The 23412-nt window shown below is 46.3% G+C and overlaps 1 protein-coding gene and 1 non-coding gene across 3 annotated transcripts; one reads left to right on the plus strand and one right to left on the minus strand.

Moving 5' to 3' along the window:
• Positions 1-8: 8 nt before the first annotated feature.
• Positions 9-14230, minus strand: TCN2 (transcobalamin 2). 2 transcript variants are annotated; one of them, XM_060612698.2, is made up of 10 exons: positions 14078-14230; positions 13501-13711; positions 9368-9560; positions 8414-8583; positions 7222-7383; positions 6208-6380; positions 5884-6070; positions 4857-5022; positions 2984-3099; positions 9-595 (listed from the first exon to the last, which is right to left on the minus strand). In XM_060612698.2, the coding sequence occupies exons 2-10, from the start codon at positions 13562-13564 to the stop codon at positions 534-536; spliced, it is 1293 nt and encodes a 430-aa protein (XP_060468681.1). In that variant the 5' UTR covers positions 13565-13711; positions 14078-14230; the 3' UTR covers positions 9-533. The 2 variants fall into 2 exon arrangements, with proteins under 2 accessions (XP_060468681.1, XP_060468680.1); XM_060612697.2 differs by having other exon boundaries at positions 13501-13714.
• Positions 2164-2236, plus strand: TRNAK-CUU (transfer RNA lysine (anticodon CUU)). Its single transcript has one exon. It is a non-coding gene; the product is annotated as a tRNA-Lys (tRNA).
• Positions 14231-23412: the final 9182 nt, after the last annotated feature.

Below are 23412 nucleotides of genomic sequence, written 5' to 3' on the forward strand. Positions count from 1 at the left end.
ATGCTGGGGCAGGTGCACAAACACTTTAATCATTTCATAGGCAGGGTTTGAGCGTCTCTGCAGAGCCCCCACCAGCTACTATGCCACAGCAAGCACTGGGGCCACCGCCATGAAGGTGGAGTTGAGAGCTGGGATCAGGGCTGTAGCCCCTGGGCCATAGAGGTCTCCTTGCAGGGCTTCAATCCCAGAGGGGCAGTCCTCATAGCACCAGTAGCCGGTGACTTCTCCTCCTTGTGTTGAGGAGTCGGAGATGCTTTATACCCTACAGACCATGAATGGCCTTCAAAGGATGCCTGTGTGGCCAGACTGAGCCAGACTGGAGCAGACAGCCCTCCCAGGGAAAGCGCTTGGTTAACTGATCCAGGGTGGATGATAGCTTAGGACCTTCGCAAGGGTGGTAGCTGGAATGATCCAGGGGACCCTATCCAAGTGCACATGAGGTAGCAGCAGGGTTGGGCTGTTACAGCGATGTCTGGAGGGAAGGCGGAAGCCCAGGGAGTGGGCAAGGCTGCTGGGGTGAGTGAGCGCAGAAGCTACCAGGTAGCCAGCCTCAGCTCAATGGTTTCTCCATCCTTGGGGGTGTATTCAGCAATACCTGCAGAAACAGATTGAGCAGGGGGGTTAACAGGGAAGAGAATCCTATCCCCAACCTCTTCTTATGGACAAGCACCCTGAGGCCAGGGTCTATAAGATCCACTCAGGGCTTGGTGGTGGGAAAGTGGGAACTATCCAGAGCCAGTCTGGAAACTGAAATTAGCTGTAACCTCGGGTCCCTAAGGCCCACAGGCTTATTTTAAGGTGGGGGAGCCCCCCGCCAGGGGAGTATACAGGACAGCATTCTGGATAACTAACACAGGGTGAAAGGAGCCAGAGACCCCTTGACAACACCTGGTGGGCAGGGTCACTGTCTTCATAGTCCCCTGTGGGGCCAATGGGAAGAGGGACTTGCTCAGTGTGGTCTGAAGGAAGAACCAAGACCATGAGTGAAGTCTCCTTCAGGGCCAGCCTCTGATCACTAGAGACAAACCAGGCTCCAGCATGATACCTGGGTTCAAGCCCCAGCTCTTCACTCATCAGCGGTATGACTTTGAGCAAGTTATTTAACCTCTGTGAGTGCTAGTTTTCCCATCTCTGAAATGGGGACAATAATGGTATCAACAACCAGGTATTCCTTTTTCCCCATGAGAGGGGGTTCAAGCTGGACTGGAGGGCTAGGGGGTGAGAGATAGAGGACACATGGCCCACATCTGCCTCATGATTGAGTTGTCCCAGGCTACCCTCCCTGCGCCACCCCCTTCCTTCCCCACAGCCCAGCCTCAGTAATTAGAGGCCAGATCTGGGGTCTCCATATGCCACATCTTTGTTTTATTACTCAATCTTCTCAGAAGCCAGGCAGAGAAAGAGAATGCTTTTTCTTGGACTCCTTCAGAAAGTCCCACATTCTGGAAAGCACTTAGCTCAATTCCTGGCACATGACAGGTGCCCAACAGAAGCTCCAGGTAGCAAGAGCAGGGACAGATGACCCTTAAGAGTCTGCCTGGTGACTGGGGGCTGATGCACAAGGATGCTCATGACAGCTTGAGGTGTAAGAGTTAAAACTGGAGACACCCCAGATATCTAGCAGAAATCAAGAAGCTGCAGCCTATCCATCTCACTCCATGCCCCACCGCAGCACCCAGTGCCAGGGCAGGCCCTGACTGGCCTAAACCAGGTGTGAGGCAATCCTTGCTCTCCAGCCAATGGTGAGTGCAGAACCTGAACCAGCTCCTAGCAACAGGGATGGGTCCAGGAATGTACCTGTGTCCCAATTCCACCTTTGTCTGCTGGGGGCAAACAAAGTTCTAAAAGGGAGCAGCTCTGGGAAGACATAAGAAGGGTGTGGAAGCCAACAGAGAAAGGAGTATGGAGTCACAGGGGAGCAGGGCTGGAGACCAGGTTACACCAGCCCTGAAGTCCTCACTCCAAGACACTCTGGACTTGGGTCACAACAACCCAATGGATGGCATACAGTGGAAGCTAGTTTGCATCATGTTTCCTGTTACTTGCAGCTCAAAGCATCCTCGTGAGTGATATATTCTACGTGGCTATTACAAAAGAAGGGGGAAATATACATACAGCAACACAGAAAGATGTCTACAATACATTAAGAATGAAAAAAGGGGCGCCTGGGTGGCTCAGTTGGTAGAGCATGTGACTCTTGATCTCAGGGTCATGAGTTCAAGTCCCACACTGGGCACAGAGCTTACTTTAAAATAAACAAACAAACAAATAAATAAAATGTTTAAAAAAAAGAACAAAAATTAAAAAAAATAAGTTGCAAAACAATATACAGGGCTCTGCCATGCAGTATGCTAGCACTAGCCACATGCAGCTATTCAGTGTTTGAAATCAGTACAGAAAAAGCATGCAAAATGTCACTAATAATTTTACATTGATTATAACTTGGAATGATAATATTTTGGACATATTTGGTTAAATAAGATACATTATTAATATTAGTGTCACCAACTAGAAAATTTAGAATTACACATGTGCCTTGCATTTTACTTCTGTTGGACAGTATTGCTACAGAGCATGGCTCCATTTTTATGAAAAAATAAACTTATGTATTTAAAAAATTAGGTATAAAAAAATACACCAACAGTTAAAAACAAGAAATAAAAAGCAAAAACAAAAATAAACAAAGAAAAGAAAAAAGAAAGGAAAAGAAAATATATCAATAATTAAAAGAAGTTATTTCCGGGTAGCAAATTATAGGTGATTTTAGCTTTCTCCTTTTTTGCCTGATTTCCTAGAGTTGCCACAGTAACTTACATAAAAATTCTTAAGCATTCAGTTAAATAACGTACAAGCAACCTTGAGCATCAGTGATTATCTGAGGCTGAGGCCCAGAAAGATTCAGAGGAAAGCTGAGGTGTGCTGGCCTCACTGCAACAAGGCTGGATGGGGGAGATGTCCAGAGGTAACTGGCCACCAGACCTACCCTGTAGCAGTGGGGTGTCAGGGGCTCGGAGGAGCTGCCAGAACTCACGTTCCCCAGCTTCTTTTCCCATCACAGAGGTCAGGAAGGGGCCTGACAAGGTGTTCTGCGTTCCATACCTACCAAAGGGACAAAGAGAGGGAGAAGTGACTTTTGCTTCCACTGACCCAACAGCAGGAGCAGAACTGCCCCCACCAAGAAAGTCCTGGCCTCTCCCTTAGGGCCAGAGTCCTTCCCAGGCCATAGCCCTCACCTCCATGCCTCCTCTGCAGCCCCCTGACACTGCCCACCCAGGGGACTTCACCCCCTCTGCATTGACCAGGACCATGGCCTACAGGAAGGGACGCCTATTATATTAACAACTCAGCAGCTGCCCCCTCTCTGGGAGCTGATGTTGCAGGGGTGACGGTCAGAAGATGCCAGCCCCATATATAAGATGCCAATGCCCAATGAGAGAGGGTGAAGCCAGCATGCAGATAAAAGCAGGAACATGCGAGATGGAGACACCTGGTGGTGGCATTGGGTCTCTGGTTCTGGAAATTTTATGACTCAGTGGCACTCCCCTCTTCTTGTGGCAAGATTGCTCAGTCTTCTCTCTGATTCTACACACCCCATGCTCCCCGTTACCAGAGAGAGTTGGAGTTAGATTTCTGACCTTTGCAACCAAGAGACTCCTTATTCACACCACCCCCACCCTGAGCTCCTGGTCTCCAACTCTGTGTTTCTCCAAACCATGTGGATGCTGCTGCCAAAGGGATCCTCTTAAATCCATAGGCCATGTTCTTCCTCTCCCCAAAAGGCTTATCAACGTTTCTGTCTTAGAGAGGGAGGGTTTTTACAGTTTTAAGAAACAGAAAACCACTCATGGTGACTTAGTCAAAGGGAAAGTGTTATTTGAGGGGGTGTCATGGAGCAGTCCCCATTGCCCTGTCATTCGCTAACTCTATGGGTCCGTGTGGCTGCTTGGAGCACGTCTCTCTGTTTCTCTCTCCTCTCTTTCTTTCAGGAATCTCTCTGCAGTCCAGCTTTCCCTGCCATGCATTCATGTGCCGTCAGACATGGCCTTCCTGCCTGGCCTCTGCACCCAGTTCAGACACCTACTTCCACTAACAGAATTGCTTCTCTGATTAATATCCCTGATGTCTTCTCAGAGGCTTTGGAATTCTGAATTAAAACGTTAAGTTCTTTTTTTTTTTTTTTTTTTTTTTCATTTTGATGACATTTTACAGACAGGAAGGCCAGCAGGTTCTGGGTAATCTCAATGCCTGCTGGACTGTGGCCTGCCAAAGGTGCTCGGTGCGTGTGGCCGTCTGGGACTGTGTTGGCTCCCAGCAGTATTGCTGTATGAGCTGCAGGCTACCAGGAAGAGAACTGAGGTGGGCTTAGTAGGTAACTCATCACAGGGAGTAGACCAAGCCCATCTGACAATAAAAATTCTTATTCTTATGAAAGCTAACATGTATTGAGCTTACTAAGTGTGGGACCCTGCATATATAATAAGCATGTGCCATGTCTTCTTTGTGCACTAATTCCTGGACTATTTGCATGGGCCCCGTGAGGAGCAGGGCACAGCTGGTGTCTTCAATGGCTCATTGCAAATAACGGGTTCTGGGCCGGTAGCTGGGGAGTGGAGGAGCTGGGATTCCAGTGTGGGTGCTCTGCCTCCAGAGCATGTTTTCATAGCTATGGAACAACGCTGGCCCATGGCTGTCTGTTTCCACTGCAGCGTGAGCTATCAGGGGTGGAGAAGGTGGAAGCAGAGCCTGGGCCGGCACCTCTCTTGAGGGAACATTCTCTTCCATCCTCGTCCCATCCAAGTTCTGTTTCAGGGATGTGGGGTCAGGAGGGGGTGAGGGCTGGGAGGTGGGGGTCTCACATGAATCCTCTGAGCTTCTGGGCCTTCTTAAGGACATCTTCCAAGGAGGACCCAGCAGGGACAGAGATGGAGTTTATGTATGGTGGCGAGACACTGGGGACGTTCAGCACGACACTGATGACCTCTTGGGTCGATGAAGGGGTCTCCACAACTGGTTTCAACATGACTATGTCAGGGAGAGAGGAAGGGGCAGTTGGTGTGAGGGCAAGGAGCCAGGTGTTGGTCTTCCTTTCTTCCCTCGAAGACACTGTGGCTCGTCAGAACCCCTTCCTGCCCCTTGGTCCCATCTCAGCCAGCACCACCAGCTGCCATCCCAGCCTCCCCTGTCCCTTAGCCCCCCAGTCCCCCAGCTGCCCAAAGTTGGGCCCCTCACTGGTTTTTCTGCCTCCAGTATCCCCCTTCCCACATAGCACCCCACATAGCACCCCAGAGGGCTCTTTCTAGAACATGCATTTATTCATATGACCTCCTGTTACCTCCGAAGGTCTTCCCTCTTCATTCTCCTGCCTGTAAGCCCAGCTGATTCTCCCAGACCCTATTCTCTAGTAAGACTTTCCCCAAAATTTCAGTCTTTTCCACCTCGGTGCCTTTGTTCTTGCTGCCTCCTCTCTCCTCTGCCCTTGCTACTTTCTTCCTCCACTAGCAGATCCCACTCTCCAACTCAAGTCCTTCTCCCACATGAAGCCCTGATTCAAGCTGCTAATTGGAACTCATTACGATGTATCAGAGCTACCCAAAATGTGTCTCTCCCATTCATTCATTCAAACATTTCTATACCGGGCATCATGCAAGGGGCTGCAGATTCATGGCCCACCCAGAGCTCTCTATTTGGTATCTCTCTCCTCATACTGTAGCTTTCTAGAAGCTGTGACTGCATCTTAGCTGACAGTATGTCCCACGTGCACCCCCAAACCCCCGTTGACTCAGCAAATCAGGACTAAGCAACTTCCCTTCCCTGACACATGCAGACTTCAGGAAGGGCCCTGCAGACTGAAAAGAACAGGGCTCCCCTGAAAGGCCTAGCTACCTCTTGGTGCCTCACAGTCTGGGGAGATGAGATCCACATAGCTCTTGCCATTCAGGACAGGCAGCAGCTGGGAAATCATGAGAGCATTCTGGAAGGCCCCATCCTGCACACTGGCCAACAGAGCAGCCCTTGCCTTAAGGCACGCTGTGCCCAGCTCCACCCCAGGCATGGAGGACTTCATCAGTAACTGGTGACAGAACGGGGAAGAGAAGGAGGAGGTGAGGTGGGTCAGCTGGCATGGAGGGGGCAGGTCTTCCAGCCTCTGACCAGGCCACCTCCCACCAAACACCAGGGTGGGCTATGGCCCCAAGCTCTCCTTCCTACCTGTAGTGCCAGAGGGGTGCTGTAGACATTTCCAAAGTAGCCCTCAGGGGTCTGGGCCTTTAGGATCTTCTCTCGTATGTTCTCAATGGCCCGGGTGATCTGGTGTTTCCGATTGGGGTTGAGGTTGGAGTGCTCTAGACAGGTGAAGGCCAAGCCTGCCATGGCCACTGTGTCTGCAAGGGACAGAGCCAATTGGGGTCAGACCAGGCAGGGCCCTGGAGCAATAGGTGACCACCCAAGGCCTCGAAGAAGGGCCATAATCAGATCAGCAGTTTAGAAAGTTTTCACCAGCTAAAGGGAACAACTCAGTCCAGTGTGCCTAGAGTTTGCTCAGTTTGGCCACTGTAAGTCCAGAGTCCTGGAAGCCCCTTAGTTCCAGGCAAATGGGGATGATAAGTCACCCTACCCCTGTCTATTATTTAAGGGTTAGAGGTTAGGGAGAGAACCTGGAGGAGAGAGATCCAAGAGGACTTTATCTCCCCACCCTATGCGAGGCACACACACTCACTCACAGAATGCCAGAACTGAAAGAGACCCTGAATCACAGTGACAAGAAAGGGCACTGGAAGCCCAAGGTCACATAGTGAGGTAGCAGTTCCAAAATCCACGTCTCAGGCTTCCAAGCTCATATAATGACAAGATCATAACTATGTATCCAGAACCTCTCTGTGCCAAGCACCAATCTAAGTCCTTTATTTATAAGGCATCTTCTATCAAGATACTGCTGGGAGGTTATTTTACAGGACAGGCTGAACCATAAAGGCCAGCTGGCTTGCCCAGGGTGTCCTACAATCAGTGTGTGTGACAGAGCAGGGGTCAGGATCTCAGTTCAGCTCCAACACTGGCTCACAACCACTGTACCACACTCAAGAGTCCTCACCATTTCACTCCTAAGGGACTCATGAGGAGGGGCCCCAAGGAAAGGTGATCTTGGGCCAAGGGGTAGAGGCCCTCAGTTGGGGCTGGGGACTGGAGGAGTGCCAGCCTGGCTTTAGCAGGGTCTAGCCCACTCACCCACAGAGAGGTGGCCCTGGTGGAGATGCTGTTCATGTTCCACGGCATACAGGAGCTTTCCCACCACACTGTCATGGAGACGCTTCTGGTGAACACACAGGGCCAGGATGCCCAGGCCATACTGATAGTAGCTGGTGTGGGGCTGGCCCTTGTTATTGTGTCCTGGGAGGGAGAAAACCATGGGGCAGGGGCTTCATACCAGGCCTGAGGGGTTGCCCCTCTGCCCACTCCCAGCAACCAGCCCAGCCGGCACACAGGACCCCCTTGCCTATGCTTCCTGACACCCTCCTTTGGGTCGCGAGATCCTTCATTCCTTCATTCCCTCAATCCGTTCTTGCTGAAGATCCACTACGTGTCAGGTGCTGTGCTCAGAGTGATGACCAAGCCGGTGGTGACCGGCCAGGCACAGCACAGCCAGGGTCTCCAACAGTAACACAACCTGTACTCATGACAGCATGATTAGTACTGAAATGTGGACCGAAGTCTCTGGGGCCATATGGTAGAGGTCTTTGACTAGCTGGGGAGTCAGAGCAGGATTCTCTAAGACAGTGATGCTGGGATGGTGGGTGGGGGGGAGCTAAGGTGGAGCAGGAGTAAGCTAGAAGGGGAGGGAAATCTTCTAGATAGAGAAAACATATATGAAGACCTTGATCTGCAAGCTGAGAGATCAGTGTGGCCAGAGCCAGAGGGGCAGGTGAGTGGGTGAGCCAGAGAATGGGAGAGTAGGTCTTAGAGAGGAGAAGAAGGGCAGACAGACTGGGCTTGAGGTGCTGTGGACACAGCAGTGGGCAGCCTGTGCAGGGTTTGAGCAGGGCTAATAACATCAGATTTATATTTAAAATGCTTGCTCTGGCTGTCATGTGCCGGGCCGAATCAGGAGGCAAGACAGTTGGCAGAGAGAGGCTGAGGAGTAAGTAGTACAGGGGCTGTGCCAGGGGTCGACAGTCAGGTCAGTCATGGTGGCTGAGCAGTAGAACTTGTCAACAGAGTATATGTAGAGTGCAGGAAAGGCTTGATCAAGGATGGCAACTGCAGCAGGCCCAAGCCTCTAGGTGGATAGTGACACAGGCAGAATGGGGGGTAGGAAGGAAGCCTGAGGAGAAAACCCAAAGTTCTGACTTAGATGCTTCCCCACAGAATACTATCTGATGAGCCCCACCCCCCAACACTCGGCAGACCACGTCCCCCTCACCAATGGCCTTTTTCTCATCCTCCAGGAACCGCTTCAGCTGCGAGACCAGCCTGTCCCCCTTGCGGCCCTCAACAAGCTCACAGTTAGCCCTGAGAGCTAGCAGGTAGAGGGCCAGCTGGCCCATGGAGGGCTTGTCCTGGTAGTCACTGTTGTCATCGTTGAAGGTAAGCCTAGGAAAAAGCCAGTTAACAACACTTCTGTAAGAAAGTGCCACCCTGGTGAGCCTGGCTTGGGGCACCCCCCTCAATATCATAAAGTGAAAAAAAAACCTAACAGTAAGAAACTTTCCTAGAACTGCCCAAAGCAGATGTAATCAGCTGTGCAAGTTGTAAGGTGCATGCCACACATATTTCATAAAGATGAAAGATTAGACTCAAGGACAAACCCTGAGGGTTCTCACATCCAAATGACCTGTGATTACCCCACCATTTTGATCACACTTTGCCTACACAGTCTTCCCTTTCTTCCCTCTCCCTGCCCTGCATCCACTCTTTGAGAGGGAGTCCAAGCAGGACAGGCTTCATGGTGTTCCTGATCCTTCACCTCTCATTCAAACTCCCACAGTGAGCCTCAGAACAGGTCTTCCTTAATGCCCCTGGAAAGGGAGCACAGAGTTAGATGCTGCTAGATGCTGCTTCTGGGCTTAGTATGGAAGATTGCAGTCATGGATTAGTGATGTCTGCCTCAGCATGGGAGGGAAGCACAGACGGATGCTGCTTCTGGGCTCAGTATGGGGTGGGGGGCAGAGGGGGAACTGTGGTCATGGATTAGTGATGTCTGCCTCCAATCTGGTCAAGCCAACCCCATTCTACAGATGGAGGAAGTGCCAAAGGAGACAAACTTGCCCAAAATCTCCCAACAAATCAATGGCAGCCCAAACGAGAACATAGTTCTCCTGTCTTTTAGGATGTGGAGCAAGGTGTGGGGAAAGGAGAAGAAAGTGAACAGCAATACCCCAGGAGGCTGTGCTGGTAACTGAGTTTGAGGATGTGCAGATAGAAGGCCTCCCTGGCCCCAGCCTGCAAGCTGGAGAGGCGCAGACCCACGTAGATACTGGGGTTCAGGTGCTCCAGAGAGAGCCAGTCCATCCAGGGCAAGAGGCGCTGGCCCAGCCTCTCCACCAGCTTGCTATCCACCTGTGGTATTTCTTAGGAAAGAGAACAGACCAAGTGAGGTCACAAGGCCAGGCCACCAGCAAGGAACTGCTTTTACCTTACCAGGGCCTTCTCCGGGGTATAAACAGCTCTACTCCCTCTCCATCCAGTACTACACCCTACTTGTATGGGGAAATATGGCTGTAATAAAAGGCAGTATGTAAATAGGGGAAAGTAGATTTCCCAGAAGAGCAGTTGGAGTGGGCCAGGGAGAGGTGGCGGGCTGAGGGCAGAGGAAGCTGGTACCGGGCAACCAGTCTGCCATCAGGAGTAACAGAGAATGGAGGCCAAGCCGTGTGATATGCCCCAGCCACTGTGCCCGACCTCACTTGGTCCTCATGCCAGCCCTGTGGCATAAGTACTGTCATCATTGCTTTGCACAAAAGAGGAAACAGCCATTCAGAATTAGGTTGTGTCTTCCAGAAGGTTGCACGGCCAAAGATAAACCTGCCTACAAAACCCCTGTTCTCTGGTGCTTGGCTAAATTCATGTTCTATCCATTTACACAAACTGCAACCCACATGCAGAACATGTTACATACCCAGTTTTAAAACTCTGCTGGCTGCCTATGGCTAACTGGGGCTGCCTGGTGAGCTTCCTCTGTATAGATCTCAAAATAATGCTTTTCCTATCACATCTGTTTAGGTGAAGGGGACCTGAGATTGAGGGGTGAATCCTTGGAAAGCCATCATCGTTTACAACCATTTCTCTGTGTGCTTTGGGATTTGCCTGAAACTGTGTAACCAAAATGCTGACATACCAGGAGAAGCCTCAGGGATATTTTCTAGCTCCAGTTGACTGCTGCCTTCCACCCTTAGGGAAGGAAACTTGAGCTCAGTAGGTGGCCCTGGAGGCACTTTGGACTTTTCCCCATTTACTGCCTCCCAGTTGCTGTAGGGCTCCAGCTACTTCCACTGGGCCACATCTCAGGATGCTGGGCAGGCCACCCCTCCCAGGAGATTCAGCAATGAAACTGCCAACCAGAGCTCTTCACCTGCCTCTTGGGCCTTCTGATACGAGGACAGGGTTCCTCTCATACAGGCCCACCTTTCTTGGTTTGGGTCCCACCATTTTTTTTTTTTTAAAGTAATCTCTACCCTCAACGTGGGGCTCGAACTCACGACCCTAAGATCAAGAGTCCCATGTTCTACAGACTGAGCTAGCCAGGTGCCTAATGGGTCCCACCATCTTATGCCTCTTTTCCCAAAAGTCACAGGTATTTGTTGCTACCTGTGGAGGTGGTGGGGGTAAGGGGTAAGGGTGACTTTTCTTTCTCTTTCTCTTTCTCAGTGCCTTTCTGTATCTGCTTCCATTTCTGTAGGTATTTCCCTCATTCTCTCTGGACCTGTCTTAGTCTCTACCTCTTTCAGCCTATCTCTCTGGTCATCTGTCTCTCTGTAACTCTCTTTCCCTCTCTCTTTTCTTCAAACTGGTAGGGGAGCCTCACCCCCACTCCAGGCTTTGACCTCCAGCAGATGAGTCAGCCCTGGGGTTACAAGTGATAAAAAGAGGAGCCAGAGCTATAAAGAGAGGCTGATAACCACAATTCAGCCTCCTTAAAAGGAAGGAGCCAGGCAGATTCACCTCAGTAATAAAAGTGGCACTGGGCAAGCTCCCTCCCATGGTGCCTCCTGCTCACAGGGCCACCCAGCGTTGCCAGCTGACTGGCTTTGACATTCAGAAGCATAGAAGCCTACCCTGGGCAAGCATTAGTGCAGCATCCTTGTCAATTTCACAACTGCACAGAGCTTTAAGCTGGTAAAGCAGATGTTGTGGGATCCTTCACACCACACCAAGGAGGAAGGCCAGGAAGCATTCTTAGACCATTTTGCAGGTGAGGGAATGAGGGTTGGGCAGGTAAGTGGCTCAGCAGTAGTGGGCTGTACCCCCAAATCCTGCCCAGGGCTTCTGTCTAGACTATGGGCCCACTATTGAATGGTTCATGCCCAGTGAGGATGAGGACTGGGTCCCAGGTCTCCCCTGGGGACTATCTAGACAGGAACCAAGATCCAATAGTGAGGGGTCTGGTTGCACTTATGGAACACAGGTTGGAGGCTCCTGGTGCTCAGGGAAGACCCTGGCCTGGAATTCTGAGAACTGAGTCCAGCAAAGCCCCGACAGGTCACCAGGCTCCTCCAACCCTTGACAGACTCATCTGTCACTTGGACATGACTGAACCTGCCTCTCGATTTCTCCAAAGATCACAAGAGACACTGGGAGTGAAAGCATATTGCACAGTGTAAGGCCATGGGCAGAATATAAGGAGGGAGGAGAGGTGGGTAGCCCCAGAACACAGAGGCTTCCCTGCCTGCCTTCTGCTTTCTGCCCATCACCAGTGCACAAATAGCCCCAGGCCTGTGTGCTCAGACTCCCAAGGGTTCCCAGAGAGACTCCTGGGGACACGGGCACACAGAGCTGAAGCAGCCAGGCTCCTATGCTAGTATGCAAATGCCTTGCCATGACCTGCCACCTGTGCCTCTCTCGGGCTTGTCTCCTGTAACAGTGACTGCATACTAGCTTCCCTCTGCCTGGGATGCCCATTCTACCCCCCAAACACACTCCTTTTCTTGCCAGCTCCTTTTCTTCCTCTGGGCCTCAATCCCCCTGTCACCCCTGGTCCTCGGAAATCCTTTCCTGAACACTCTTCCTGAATCAGTGGCCCCCAGCTCTCCACCTCCATGCCTGGCTCACTTCCTTTGGTGCTTACCACGGCCCCCAAATACAGCACTGATTTGTCTCTTGACTTCTTTTTTCTGTCCCCTTTACTAGAACAGATGGACTAGGAAGACAAGGACGGGACCTGTCTTGCTCCTTGTTCTTTCCCTAAAGTCTAACACTGCACTGACACAGAGAAGTCTTAGTCAATGCATGTTGAATGAATAAATAAACCCATGAGTGAATGAATGGGAGCATTTTTGCATGGTGGGCTATCAGACATACACAGTTGACCCTTCAACAACACGTGTTTGAACTGCATGGGTCCACTTATATGTGAATTTTTCTTAATACAGTATAGTACTTTAAATGTATTTTCTGCAGTGCCTGGGTAGCTCAGTCACTTAAGTGCCTGACTCTTGGTTTTAGCTCAAGTCATGACTTCACAGTCTGTGGGTTCGAGCCCCAATCTGGCTCTGCACTATCAGTGCAGGGATTCTCTCTCTCCCTCTCTCTCTGCCCCTCCCCTACTCACACTCTTTCTCTGTCTCAAAATAAATAAACTTAAAAAAAATGTACTTTCTTTACCTTGTGATTTTCTTTTTTGTTTTTAATATTTTTTTAATGTTTATTTATTTTTGAGACAATGCAAGAGACAGAGTGCAAACGGCGGAGGGGCAGACAGAGGGAGACACAAAATCGGAAGTGGGATCCAGGCTCTGAGCTGTCAGCCCAAGGCCGACGCAGGGCTCCAACTCATGAACTGTGAGATCGTGACCTGAGCCAAAGTCGGACGCTTAACTGACTGAGCCACCCAGGTGCCCCTATGCCCCTACCTTGTGATTTTCTTAATAATATTTTTTTCTAGCCTACTTTATCATAAGAATTCAGTATATAATACATATAACATACAAAACATGTGTTAATTGACTGTTTACCTTATCAGTAAGGCTTCTTTCCAGTCAACAGTAGGCTATTGGTAGTTAAGTTTTAGGGGAGTCAAAAGTTATACATGGATTTTTGGCTGCATGGAGGGTTGTCAGCCCTAACCCACGTTTTTCGAGGGTCAACTATAACTAATCTCATTATAGTGTGTCAAACACTGAGGTCCAGCTAAGTCCCAACTGTTAATGAAGCCCAAAGGGGCAGATATAGTGCACCCTCCCACACACCCCAGCCTACTTCCCCAGGTATTATATAATCAGGGGCTCGGACATTATAGTCCTCCCTCCTAAGGACCCAGGAGAAAAGAGGCGCAGGGTAGATCTTGTTACTCACCGCAGATATCAGCGAGAGCCCCCAGGCCCCCAAGCAGGAAGAGGAGGACCCCAAGGTGCCCCATGGCAGGAGCAGGTGGGTGAGCAGCAGGCGGGAAGCTGGACAGACTCCTAGGGCTGGTCTTGCAGAGGCTTTCCTAACCACAGCTGGTCACGGCTCTAGAAGAGGCAGCTTCCTGTCACTGATTAATCCCTCCACACCAAGCAGCAAACTGCTAAGTCAACAGAGAGAAGGAGGAAAAGATCTGTAGCTGAGGGAAAAGGAAGGGCAAAGAACAGAGGAAGGAAGGGCAGACCAGTCTTCCTGGAGGTAGGGAACGGCACGGGGGGGGGGGGGGGGTGGGTGGAGGGGGGGGGCAAGTAGGAATGGTATGAGACACCTTGAGGCCAGCCACATTCTGTCTTGCTGCCTAAAGAGCCCTGGGCAAGCACAGAAGGCCTGACATCTGATCTGCCCAAGTTTGTCCAACTGTGCCTGTGTGGTATCCCTTTCACTGTTCCAGCTGTGGACAGGAAGGACTGGGGTGCCTACCTGGTACCCCCCACCCCCAACAGAAGGAGACCCTGGAAGTGCTCACCCAGTTCTGGGACAGGGAGCAAACAGAAAGCTGTAGTGGTCACATGAGTGACTGCTGGTGTCAGCTGTTCTCTGTCTGCCCGCCCAGAGTTGGGGGTGGGAGGGGCTGGACCCAGGCCAGTTTTCTCAACCGGCCAGGAAAGCTGGAGGCCTCCTGAAGACAAAACGAAACAAGGAACAGGATTTAATCATTTGAGACACGAAGCCCTGGGTAGCAGGGCTACTTGTTAGGTCTAGGAAAGTAACCTTAAAAAAATCTGTAAGGAGAAGAGAGAACAAAGGATTCCTCATCTGCCTAACTACACAGGAGAATCAATGTCTAAAAGTTAACCCTGGTGGTACTGTGTGGCCTTGGCCGGGTCACTTAACCTCTCTGAGTTTGAAATAGTTTCTTCTGTGTGAGATGACAGGGTTGGATGAGATCATTCTAAGCTCCTTTCCAGCTCAACTTGTGAAAATGTTATGATCTTAAAACACCTATAATCATTTCCTCTAATGAGGAATGCAGTCCTATTATGGCTAATTGCCAAGGTTTAGCCTTTCAAGATAATCTGGTTTTGTGCCTGACTTATCACAATTCAAGCTCTTGACATTGATAAATACAAGTATATGTATCTGTTTACAGAAATACTTTACAAATTAAAATTAGATTCTCTGGTGCAAGAAGACTGGGTGTGGCCCATAGGAGTGAGGTTCTCGGGAAGGAGGGAGGCCAGCTGGAGGCCCAACATCTGCAGATTCTCAGGTTTGGACCTCCAGGGGACCCTCAGCAATTTCTGTGCAATGGAGTTGTCTTGATCTGGGACAGGACCGTCCTGGCCCCCCAACCCTCTGCCTGTGGTGGGTGGTGGTGATTCTGATTCCTGCCACTTCCAGGAAGGCAGCCTGGAGGAGGTGACCATGATGGAGGAACTCCCCATCCCCCAGCCTCTGGTGAGAAACAGTTTCCTTTAGGAGGATCACCTCTGATTCCCACAGACTCAAAAGTACTGTGGTGACCAACCAGGGAGGAGGCACATATCCCATAGCTTATCAGAAACAGAATCACTGGGGGCAAAGCTGGGCTGTTTTAGGTAATACCATCTAGAAAAGTGAAAAAGAAAGATGACTAAAATGTTTGGTTCAGGATTTCTACTTAGGGATATACACCAAGAAAGTAAAAGTTAGCTTGGAATGAACAAGTGAAAGTCTGCCCTGTCCATGCATCGGGACAGGTACCGATAAAGTCAGCTGCAATGTTAACAGGAAACATTTTTCCCAAGGTCATGTTACAGCTATAAAGTGTCCCAATAATCATGTTCTTTGAGTGACTATTACTTTTTTACTGAGATTTCTTTGTTTTCCCCCTAAAATCATAAATTTGCTATTTGAAATCATAATTATAAGAAAGAAACATGCCTGGAGGAGCTAACTCACTTTGACACAGAGAAGCAGCCTCAGGTCAGGAGTTTCTGGACACAACATTACACACCCATCCTTGTAATCTCCAAGGGAACAGGACTCTGGGTCCACTTTGCTGTCCAGGTCTGAAGTTGACCCCTCTCACGCAGCTCTGCAATGCATTGAGTCTATCAAAACACTGCTTGGTTTACGTTTCATCTAACCACAGCCTTTTGCCAAATACTTCAATAACCTCTCTGTTTGTGTGGTCAGACCCCCATAGTTGCTCTGCTCCACAGAGGAGCCTGCAGATTCAAAACAGTCCCAAGGATCTGTCTGAGAAGTTCTCTTGGGACCTGCCAGCAGGGATCCAGTGTGTTCTCTCCAAGGGTCCTGGTCAGAACAACCAGCCTTTGAAGATGGAGGGAGTTTCAGGTGAAAGAAGGAAAATAGCACTGCTAGGAATTTAGCCAAGGGATACAGGAGTACTGATGCATAGGGGCACTTGTACCCCAATGTTTATAGTAGTACTCTCAACAATAGCCAAATTATGGAAAGAGCCTAAATGTCCATCAACTGATGAATGGATAAAGAAATTGTGGTTTATATACACAATGGAGTACTACATGGCAATGAGAAAGAACGAAATATGGCCCTTTGTAGCAACGTGGATGGAACTGGAGAGTGTGATGCTAAGTGAAATAAGTCATACAGAGAAAGACAGATACCATATGTTTTCACTCTTATGCGGATCCTGAGAAACTTAACAGAAACCCATGGGGGAGGGGAAGGAAAAAAAAAAAAAAAGAGGTTAGAGTGGGAGAGAGCCAAAGCATAAGAGACTCTTAAAACCTGAGAACAAACTGAGGGTTGATGGGGGGTGGGAGGGAGGGGAGGGTGGGTGATGGGTATTGAGGAGGGCACCTTTTGGGATGAGCACTGGGTGTTGTATGGAAACCAATTTGACAATAAATTTCATATATTGAAAAAAAAAACTACAATAAAAAAAAAAAAAAAGAAGGAAAGGCTGTCAGACAGGATTACTCAGATTGTCTGATGTTGCCCAGCATTGCATGGATTAAGATAGTCTAACCGTCTTGTGTCACGTGCAAGTCTGTTTTCTCTTACTAACCTGGAATCCAGACCTTTGGAGATGGGAAACTTGCTAAGTGGACATTTAACTCTTCCCCTGTAGCATTCTTTCCTGGATTTTGATAGTTAGCCATTAATAAGCACTAAAATGGAATGAGCTTGAACCATATGCCTACCACTGTGCTAAGCAGTTCACAAACATTCTCATCTGATCCTAATGAGAAACCTAGGAGTACAGTATTACACTCCCATTTTATAAGAAATGGTCTTGGACAACCATCTCAGCACATGGCAGAAGGAAATGGTAGGTCTTTAAGAATGTACTTCAGGGGCACCTGGGTGGCTCAGTCAGTTAAGTGTTCAACTTCGGCTCAGGTCAAGATCTCGCCATTCGTGGGTCTGAGCCCCAAGTCAGTCTCTGTGCTGACAGCTCAAAGCCTGGAACCTGTTTTCAGATTCTGTGTCTCCCTCTCTCTCTGCCCGTCTCCAGCTCGCTCACTCTCTCTCTACCTCAAAAAATAAAAAAAATAATAAAAAAATAAAAGAATGTACTTCAAACCTAGGCTTCAAAGAATTCCAAAAGTCAAAGAGATAAGACAATGTGAACAGTAAACTGAACAAAATATGTATGGGATTGGAGCTCTGGGCTGGCTCAGTTGGTGGAGCATGCAACTCTTGATCTCAGGGTCATGAGTTCAAACCGAAGCCTACTTAAAAAAAATGTATAGGATCTATACGTAGAAAACTCTAAAATATTGATAAAATAAATCAAGGAAGATCTAAATAAATGGAGAAATATCCTGTGTCCATGGACTGGAAGATTCAATATTGTTAAGATGTCATGGTGACACTGATGTCAATGTGATCTAGAAATTCGAATGACCCCATTCAAAATCCCAGTAAGCTATTTTGTGGATGTTGATAAACTGATTCTAAAGCTTGCATGGAGAAGCAAAATACCGAGAATAATCAACTACTGAAAAAGAACAAAGTTGAAGGACTGACACTATCTAATTTCAGGATTTACTATAAAGCTACAATAATCAAGATGGTGTTGGGGCACCTGGGTGGCTCAGTCAGTTAAGCGTCTGACTTCTGCTCAGGTCATCATCTCGTGATTCATGGGTTTGAGCCCTGTGTCAGGTTCTGAGCTAATGCTGACCACTCAGAGCCTGGAGCCTGGTTCAGATTCTGTGTCTCCCTCTCTCTCTGCCCCTCTCCTGCTCACGCTCTGTCTCTCTCTCTCTCTCTCAAAAATAAATAAACATTAACAAATATATATATGGTATAGAACTGGTGAAATAATCAATGGATTGGCTAATGGAACAGAATAAAGACCCCAGAAATAGACCCACACAAAAATTGTCCACTGATATCTTGACAAAGAAGCAAAGGAAATTGACAATGGAAAAAGGATAGTAATTTTGTGTTCTAGTACAACAAATGTGCTAGAACAAATTGGATGCCCATAAGCAAAAAAAAAAAAAAAAAAAAAAAAAAAAAAGTCTATGTAGGGATATGTCTTATTTAAAAAATGAGAGCTAAATGTAAGATACAAAGCTATAAAACTTCTAGAAGAGGCAATAACTTTTTATTTCTTATTTTCATTTTTTAAGATTTTTAAATTTTTTAAAAGTAATCTTTACCTCCAACATGGGGCTCAAACCTATAATCCAAAGATCAAGAGTCACATGCTCTACTGACAGAGACAGCCAGGCGCCCTGAGGTGATGACTTTTTAGATACAACATCAAGGTCATGATCTGTGAAAGAAATAACTGATAAGCTGAGCTTCATTAAAATTAAAAACTTCTGCTCTGCTGAGAACACAGTCAAGAGAATGAGAAGACAAGCCATAAACTGGGAGGAAATACTTGCAAAAGACATTTATGGTAAAAGACTTATCCAAAATATACGAAGAACTCTTAAAACTCAACATTAAGAAAACAAGCAATCCATTTTAAAAATGGGCAAAAGACCTGAACAGACACCTCATCAAAGATGATATATAAATGGCAAATAAGCATCTGAAAAGATGCTCCATGTCATATGTCATTAGGAAATTGCAAATTCAAACAACAGTGATACCACTACACACCAATAGTGCTCAAAATCCAAAACACTGATAACATCAAATGCTGGTGAGTCTGCAGATCAACAGAAACTGACATTCATTGTTGGTGGGAATGCAAGGTGGAACAGTCACTTTGGAAGACAGTTTGGCAGTTTCTTAAAAGCAAAACATAGTCTTACTATCAGATCCTGCAGTCATATTCCTAGCTATTTACCCAACTGGAGGTCCACACAAAATTCTTCATGTGTAACTTTACAACAACTTTATTCATAATTATCAAAAACTGGAAGCAACCAAGATATTTTAAAAAAATTTTTTTAATGTTTATTTATCTTTGAGACAGAGAGAGAGAGAGAGAGAGAGAGAGAGAGCATGAGTGAGGGAAGGGTAGAGAGAGGGAAGCAGGCCCAGGCTCTAAGCTGTCAGCACAGAGCCAGAGCCGGGGCTCAAACCCATGAACCGCGAGATGATGACCTCAGCTGAAGTCAGATGCTTAACTGACTAAGCCACCCAGGCACCATCCCCCAAGATATTCTTTAATGGGTAAATGGATAAACAAATTCTCACACACATATATAATGAAATATGGTATAAATTTAAACAGCAATCAAAAGAAATGGGAAAACAAGCCACAAAGACACACAAATGAAACCTAAAGGCCTATTAATGAGTGAAGAAAGAAGAGAGTCTGAAAAGTCTACCTAGTATATGATTGTAATATAACATTCTAGGAAAGGCAAAACTATAGAGATAGTAAGATCAGGAGTTCCCAGAGATTAGGGGGAAGAAGCTAGGGTAGGGAGATTGAATAGGTAAAGAAATAACAGGGCATTTTTTTAGCACAGTAAAACTATTCTGTATGATAGTAATATGGTGGATACATAATATATGTATTTCTCAAGACTTATAGAACTTTACAACACATAGAGTGAACTTAGTGCATGCAAATTAAAAAAAATGATTGAGGAGATCAGGAGATTCCAGGATAGAAAGCAGAATGTGATAAGCAATCTAGTCTGTATTACCAATATATGAAACAACCTCACTGAAGGGGTGGAGGAAAGGATGCTGACCTAAGAAACTTTGAAAATGAGTGGGATCGTAAGAATAATGGCAAAAGGATTTGCACATAAGCACTGTACTCTAAGTTGTATATCATGAGGGTATGAGTTAATTCTGATACTATTAGGCATGTGTACTGGAACTGAACAATTAAGTAAATGGATGGCAGATTATGGAAGGTAGGTTTCTCACAGCTGGAGTGGGAATTTACAGATAAGCAAGGGGAGGTTAGAATGATCCAGATGATAACGGATTAGCGCTGGAGACATCACTATGAAGTCATATTTAGCTCAACGTAGACAAAGATGGTTACATATAGAATATGTATAGATTTGTGTGTACAAAATAGAACAGTACTGTGAAAATTAAAAAAAGGAAACCTTGTTTACAATGGCATTGGGAAGCCAGCAGGGGGAGCTCTCGTGGCCTACCACTTGTCTTCAGTTGCAGACCCTCTAAGAGACTTTGCACGTGGATACCCTAGTGTCCTAGCTGGAGGAAGGAAGATTTCCTCCACCCCTGGCAACCACATAGCCAATGAGAGACAGTCAAAGTTCAGCAAATAAGAAGCCACTATTCTTAGAACTCCCAGTCTACTCCAATGGACTATTTACAACAGCCCTTCCAAATCCCCCTTTTCTCTATAAAAAAGTGTTCCTCTCATTTGTTCTCCTGACTCACTTATGGTTTTGCTGTAGCTTGCCTGTCCTGGATTGCAATTCTCAGCTATTCCCAAATATAGCCATCTTTTGCCGGTAAAATAATTGGCACTTTTACTTCTACGGTTAACAGCGTACATACATATATTTTTTGCTATTAGCTGTGAAGGCCTAGAAGCAAAGACACCACAGTAGCAATAAGATTACCTAGTGCCCAGATTTTGATTTATAATACTATTCTCCAATAAGAGAGAGGAGGGCTCCCTGGAAAATAGCCTGATTCTAGGACTGGGGCAAGAAATATACAAGATGAGCCTGGAACACCTTATAGTGCCAGAAAGTAAAGAAGTGTGTACACGCCAGCCCTCTCTCTCTCTCTCTTTCTCACACACACACACACACACACACACACACACACACAGAGGCATGTATGCATCTGATGGAGTGTGCCAAGGGAATAGAGAAGTCAATGAAAAGAACCCCCTAATGGCCTAAGCTGGAACAATCTGAGCAACAAAATAAAGAAGTATTAGAATATAACTCCCAAAACAACAATATCATTAAGTCCATACTGATTTAATAAATGATTGAATAAGTAAACAAATGGTGCCATAGGCTGCACATTTATGTCTTCCCAAAATTCATGTATTGAAACTTAATCCAATCTGCAACCAATGTGATGGTATTTGGAGGTGGGGCCTTTGGGAGGTGATTAGGAGCCCTCATAAGTGGAATTAGTCCCCTTATAAAAAACACCCCAGGAAGCTCCTTTACTCCTTCAGCCATGTGAAGAACACAGTGAAAAGACAACTGTCTACAAACCAGAAAGCAGGTCCTCCCCAGATATCAAATCTGCTGGCATCTTGATCATGGACTTTCCAGCTTCCAGAAATGTGAAAAATGAATTTCTAGTGTTTATAAGCCACCTAGTCTACAGTATTTTGTTATAGCAGCCTTAACAGACTAAGACAAATGGATAAGAGACAAATATCTTATGCAGAAGAACTCCAAATAATGTGTGTAGATATTCTGCCTTCTTGAAGGGGGAGCATAACTCCCCACTCCACAAGTATGGGCTATGCATAGTGACTTCCTTCAGAAGAGTACAGTATGGAAAGGAAGTGGGAGGAAGAGCAACTTTACAGTTGAGAAAAGATATAAATCCTCAGAATGAGGAATACCAGTGAATCTCAAGCCAGAGAAATATAAACAAATCCAAACTTAGATACACCATAACAAAACTAAAAATTCAAAGATAAAGAGAATATCCTAAAAGAAGCTAGAACAAAACACATTTCCTACAAGAAATAATAATTCTACTGACAGATAACTTCTCACTAGCAACAATGGAAGCCAAAACACACTAGATTAATGTCTTCATTGTGTTGAGAGAATACACCATTGGAATGGTATTCTATACCATTGGCTGGAATTCTATACCCAGTGGATCTATCATTCAAAATAAAAACTGGGTAAAATGAAGACATTTTAAGACAACCAAAAATCAAGAGTTTACCTGAAACAGAACCTCACTAACATACCTCCAGAAGAAGGAAAATGTTTACAGAAGGAAAGTCTAAGATGTAAGAAAGAACAAGAGCAAAGAAAATGAAAAGCTTGAGGACAAATGTAAACAAATATTGACTATGTAAAACAATGCAAATAATGTCTAATAGACAGGGCATAACATCAAGATAAAAATAAAGTACAATTGTATATAAGTGTAGAGGGTTCAGATTGGAATTAAAGGAAATAAAGGTCTGTGTATTTTTCCTGAGAAGAATAAAATAATGATTAACTTTAGGATCTGCTAAGTCAAAGGTGTAAGTTAAAATTTGGGGGTAATCATTAGAAGAACAGAAACAGTATATAAACTATTAGAGAGAAAAACAGAATTAGTATGGGGAGAATGAATCCAAAAGAAAACAAAAAGCAGTAGAGGGATGGGGGGCGAAACCTAGAAAAAGTGAATAGATAGAACAAAAGTTAGACAGAAGACATAAACCCAAATATATCAGCTATCACAGTCCATGTACTAACAGTGTCTTGAGTCTACAAGGAGAGGATAATTTGAAACTCTACCTTTGGTACTTTCCTAGACTCCACCCTATATGTCTCATCTCTTGGCTGATTTTAATCTGCATCCTTTGCCTGTAATAAATTGTAAACATGAGTATAACAGCTTTCACTGAGTTTTGAAAATCCATCCTTCTAGTAAATTATCAAACCTGAGGATGATCTTGGGAACCCCTGAACTTGTAATTATTGTCAGAAGTGTGGACTATTCCCTATCTTCCCAGTTGGTGAACTTTTTGCACTATCTAGTCTCCACCAAAAATAACATGGATAAAGTATGGCATATTCTGTATAGCAATGAGAATGAATGGACATTCACACAACAATAAGGATGAATTTCATAAACATAATGTTGAATGAAAGAAGCCAGGCAAAAAAGAAAACAACATGGAAGGAAATAAAACGTCCATGGCTGTCTCGGTGCTCCTATAGAAAACCCTAGTCTCCTAAGATGTGGACATGTATATGATATAAAGATAGGCAATGCTCACTTTCACTTCAACATTCAACTTTTCAGGTATCACGAGAGTTTAATCTGTAGCCATTTGTCTAGTTAATTTAAGCCTATCCAAAAGCATAATAAAACTTCTCTTATTTCCCTGAGAAGGCCACTTGGGTACAATCTAACTAGGCCCCTGGCTTAAGCTCCCAAGGTTCCAGGAAGACTGGAGTGCTATTCTCCCCATGTACTTACTTGTCAAAATGGATAAAGCCCAGATACCCCAAACATCTCTACATCATAAGAGCCAGATACTAGGGCTTATCCAGTTCTTGGAAGGATGTATTTACAATCTGTCAGATTAGGGTAAGTACCTAGGAGCTTTTGCATTCAGTGTCCAATAAACAGAGACGTTTCTCTTTCAAGAGGGAAGAAGAAGGCAGCTGCTTTTTTCCTACATATAGAAGTGGGGAAAATCCATTGTTTTCCATCTCTCACTTATGAAGTATGACTCACCACTCACACAGAAAGCCTCCATTAGCTGTTACTGAATTG

The sequence above is a fragment of the Panthera onca genome, chromosome D3 (genome assembly GCF_046562875.1).
Source record: "Panthera onca isolate mPanOnc1 chromosome D3, mPanOnc1 haplotype 2, whole genome shotgun sequence".
In the NCBI taxonomy this organism is placed as follows: domain Eukaryota; kingdom Metazoa; phylum Chordata; class Mammalia; order Carnivora; family Felidae; genus Panthera; species Panthera onca.

What these genes read in the sequence shown, in the direction of transcription:
- TCN2 (XM_060612698.2), bottom strand. Translation starts at nt 13,564, where the DNA reads ATGGGGCACCTTGGGGTCCTCCTCTTCCTGCTTGGGGGCCTGGGGGCT. An exon ending in TACCAGCACAGCCTCCTGGG is followed by an intron (nt 8,584 to 9,367) that starts GTATTGCTGTTC and finishes GCTTTTTCCTAG; the next exon opens with GCTTACCTTCAACGATGACA. An exon ending in GGATGAGAAAAAGGCCATTG is followed by an intron (nt 7,384 to 8,413) that starts GTGAGGGGGACG and finishes TCTCCCTCCCAG; the next exon opens with GACACAATAACAAGGGCCAG.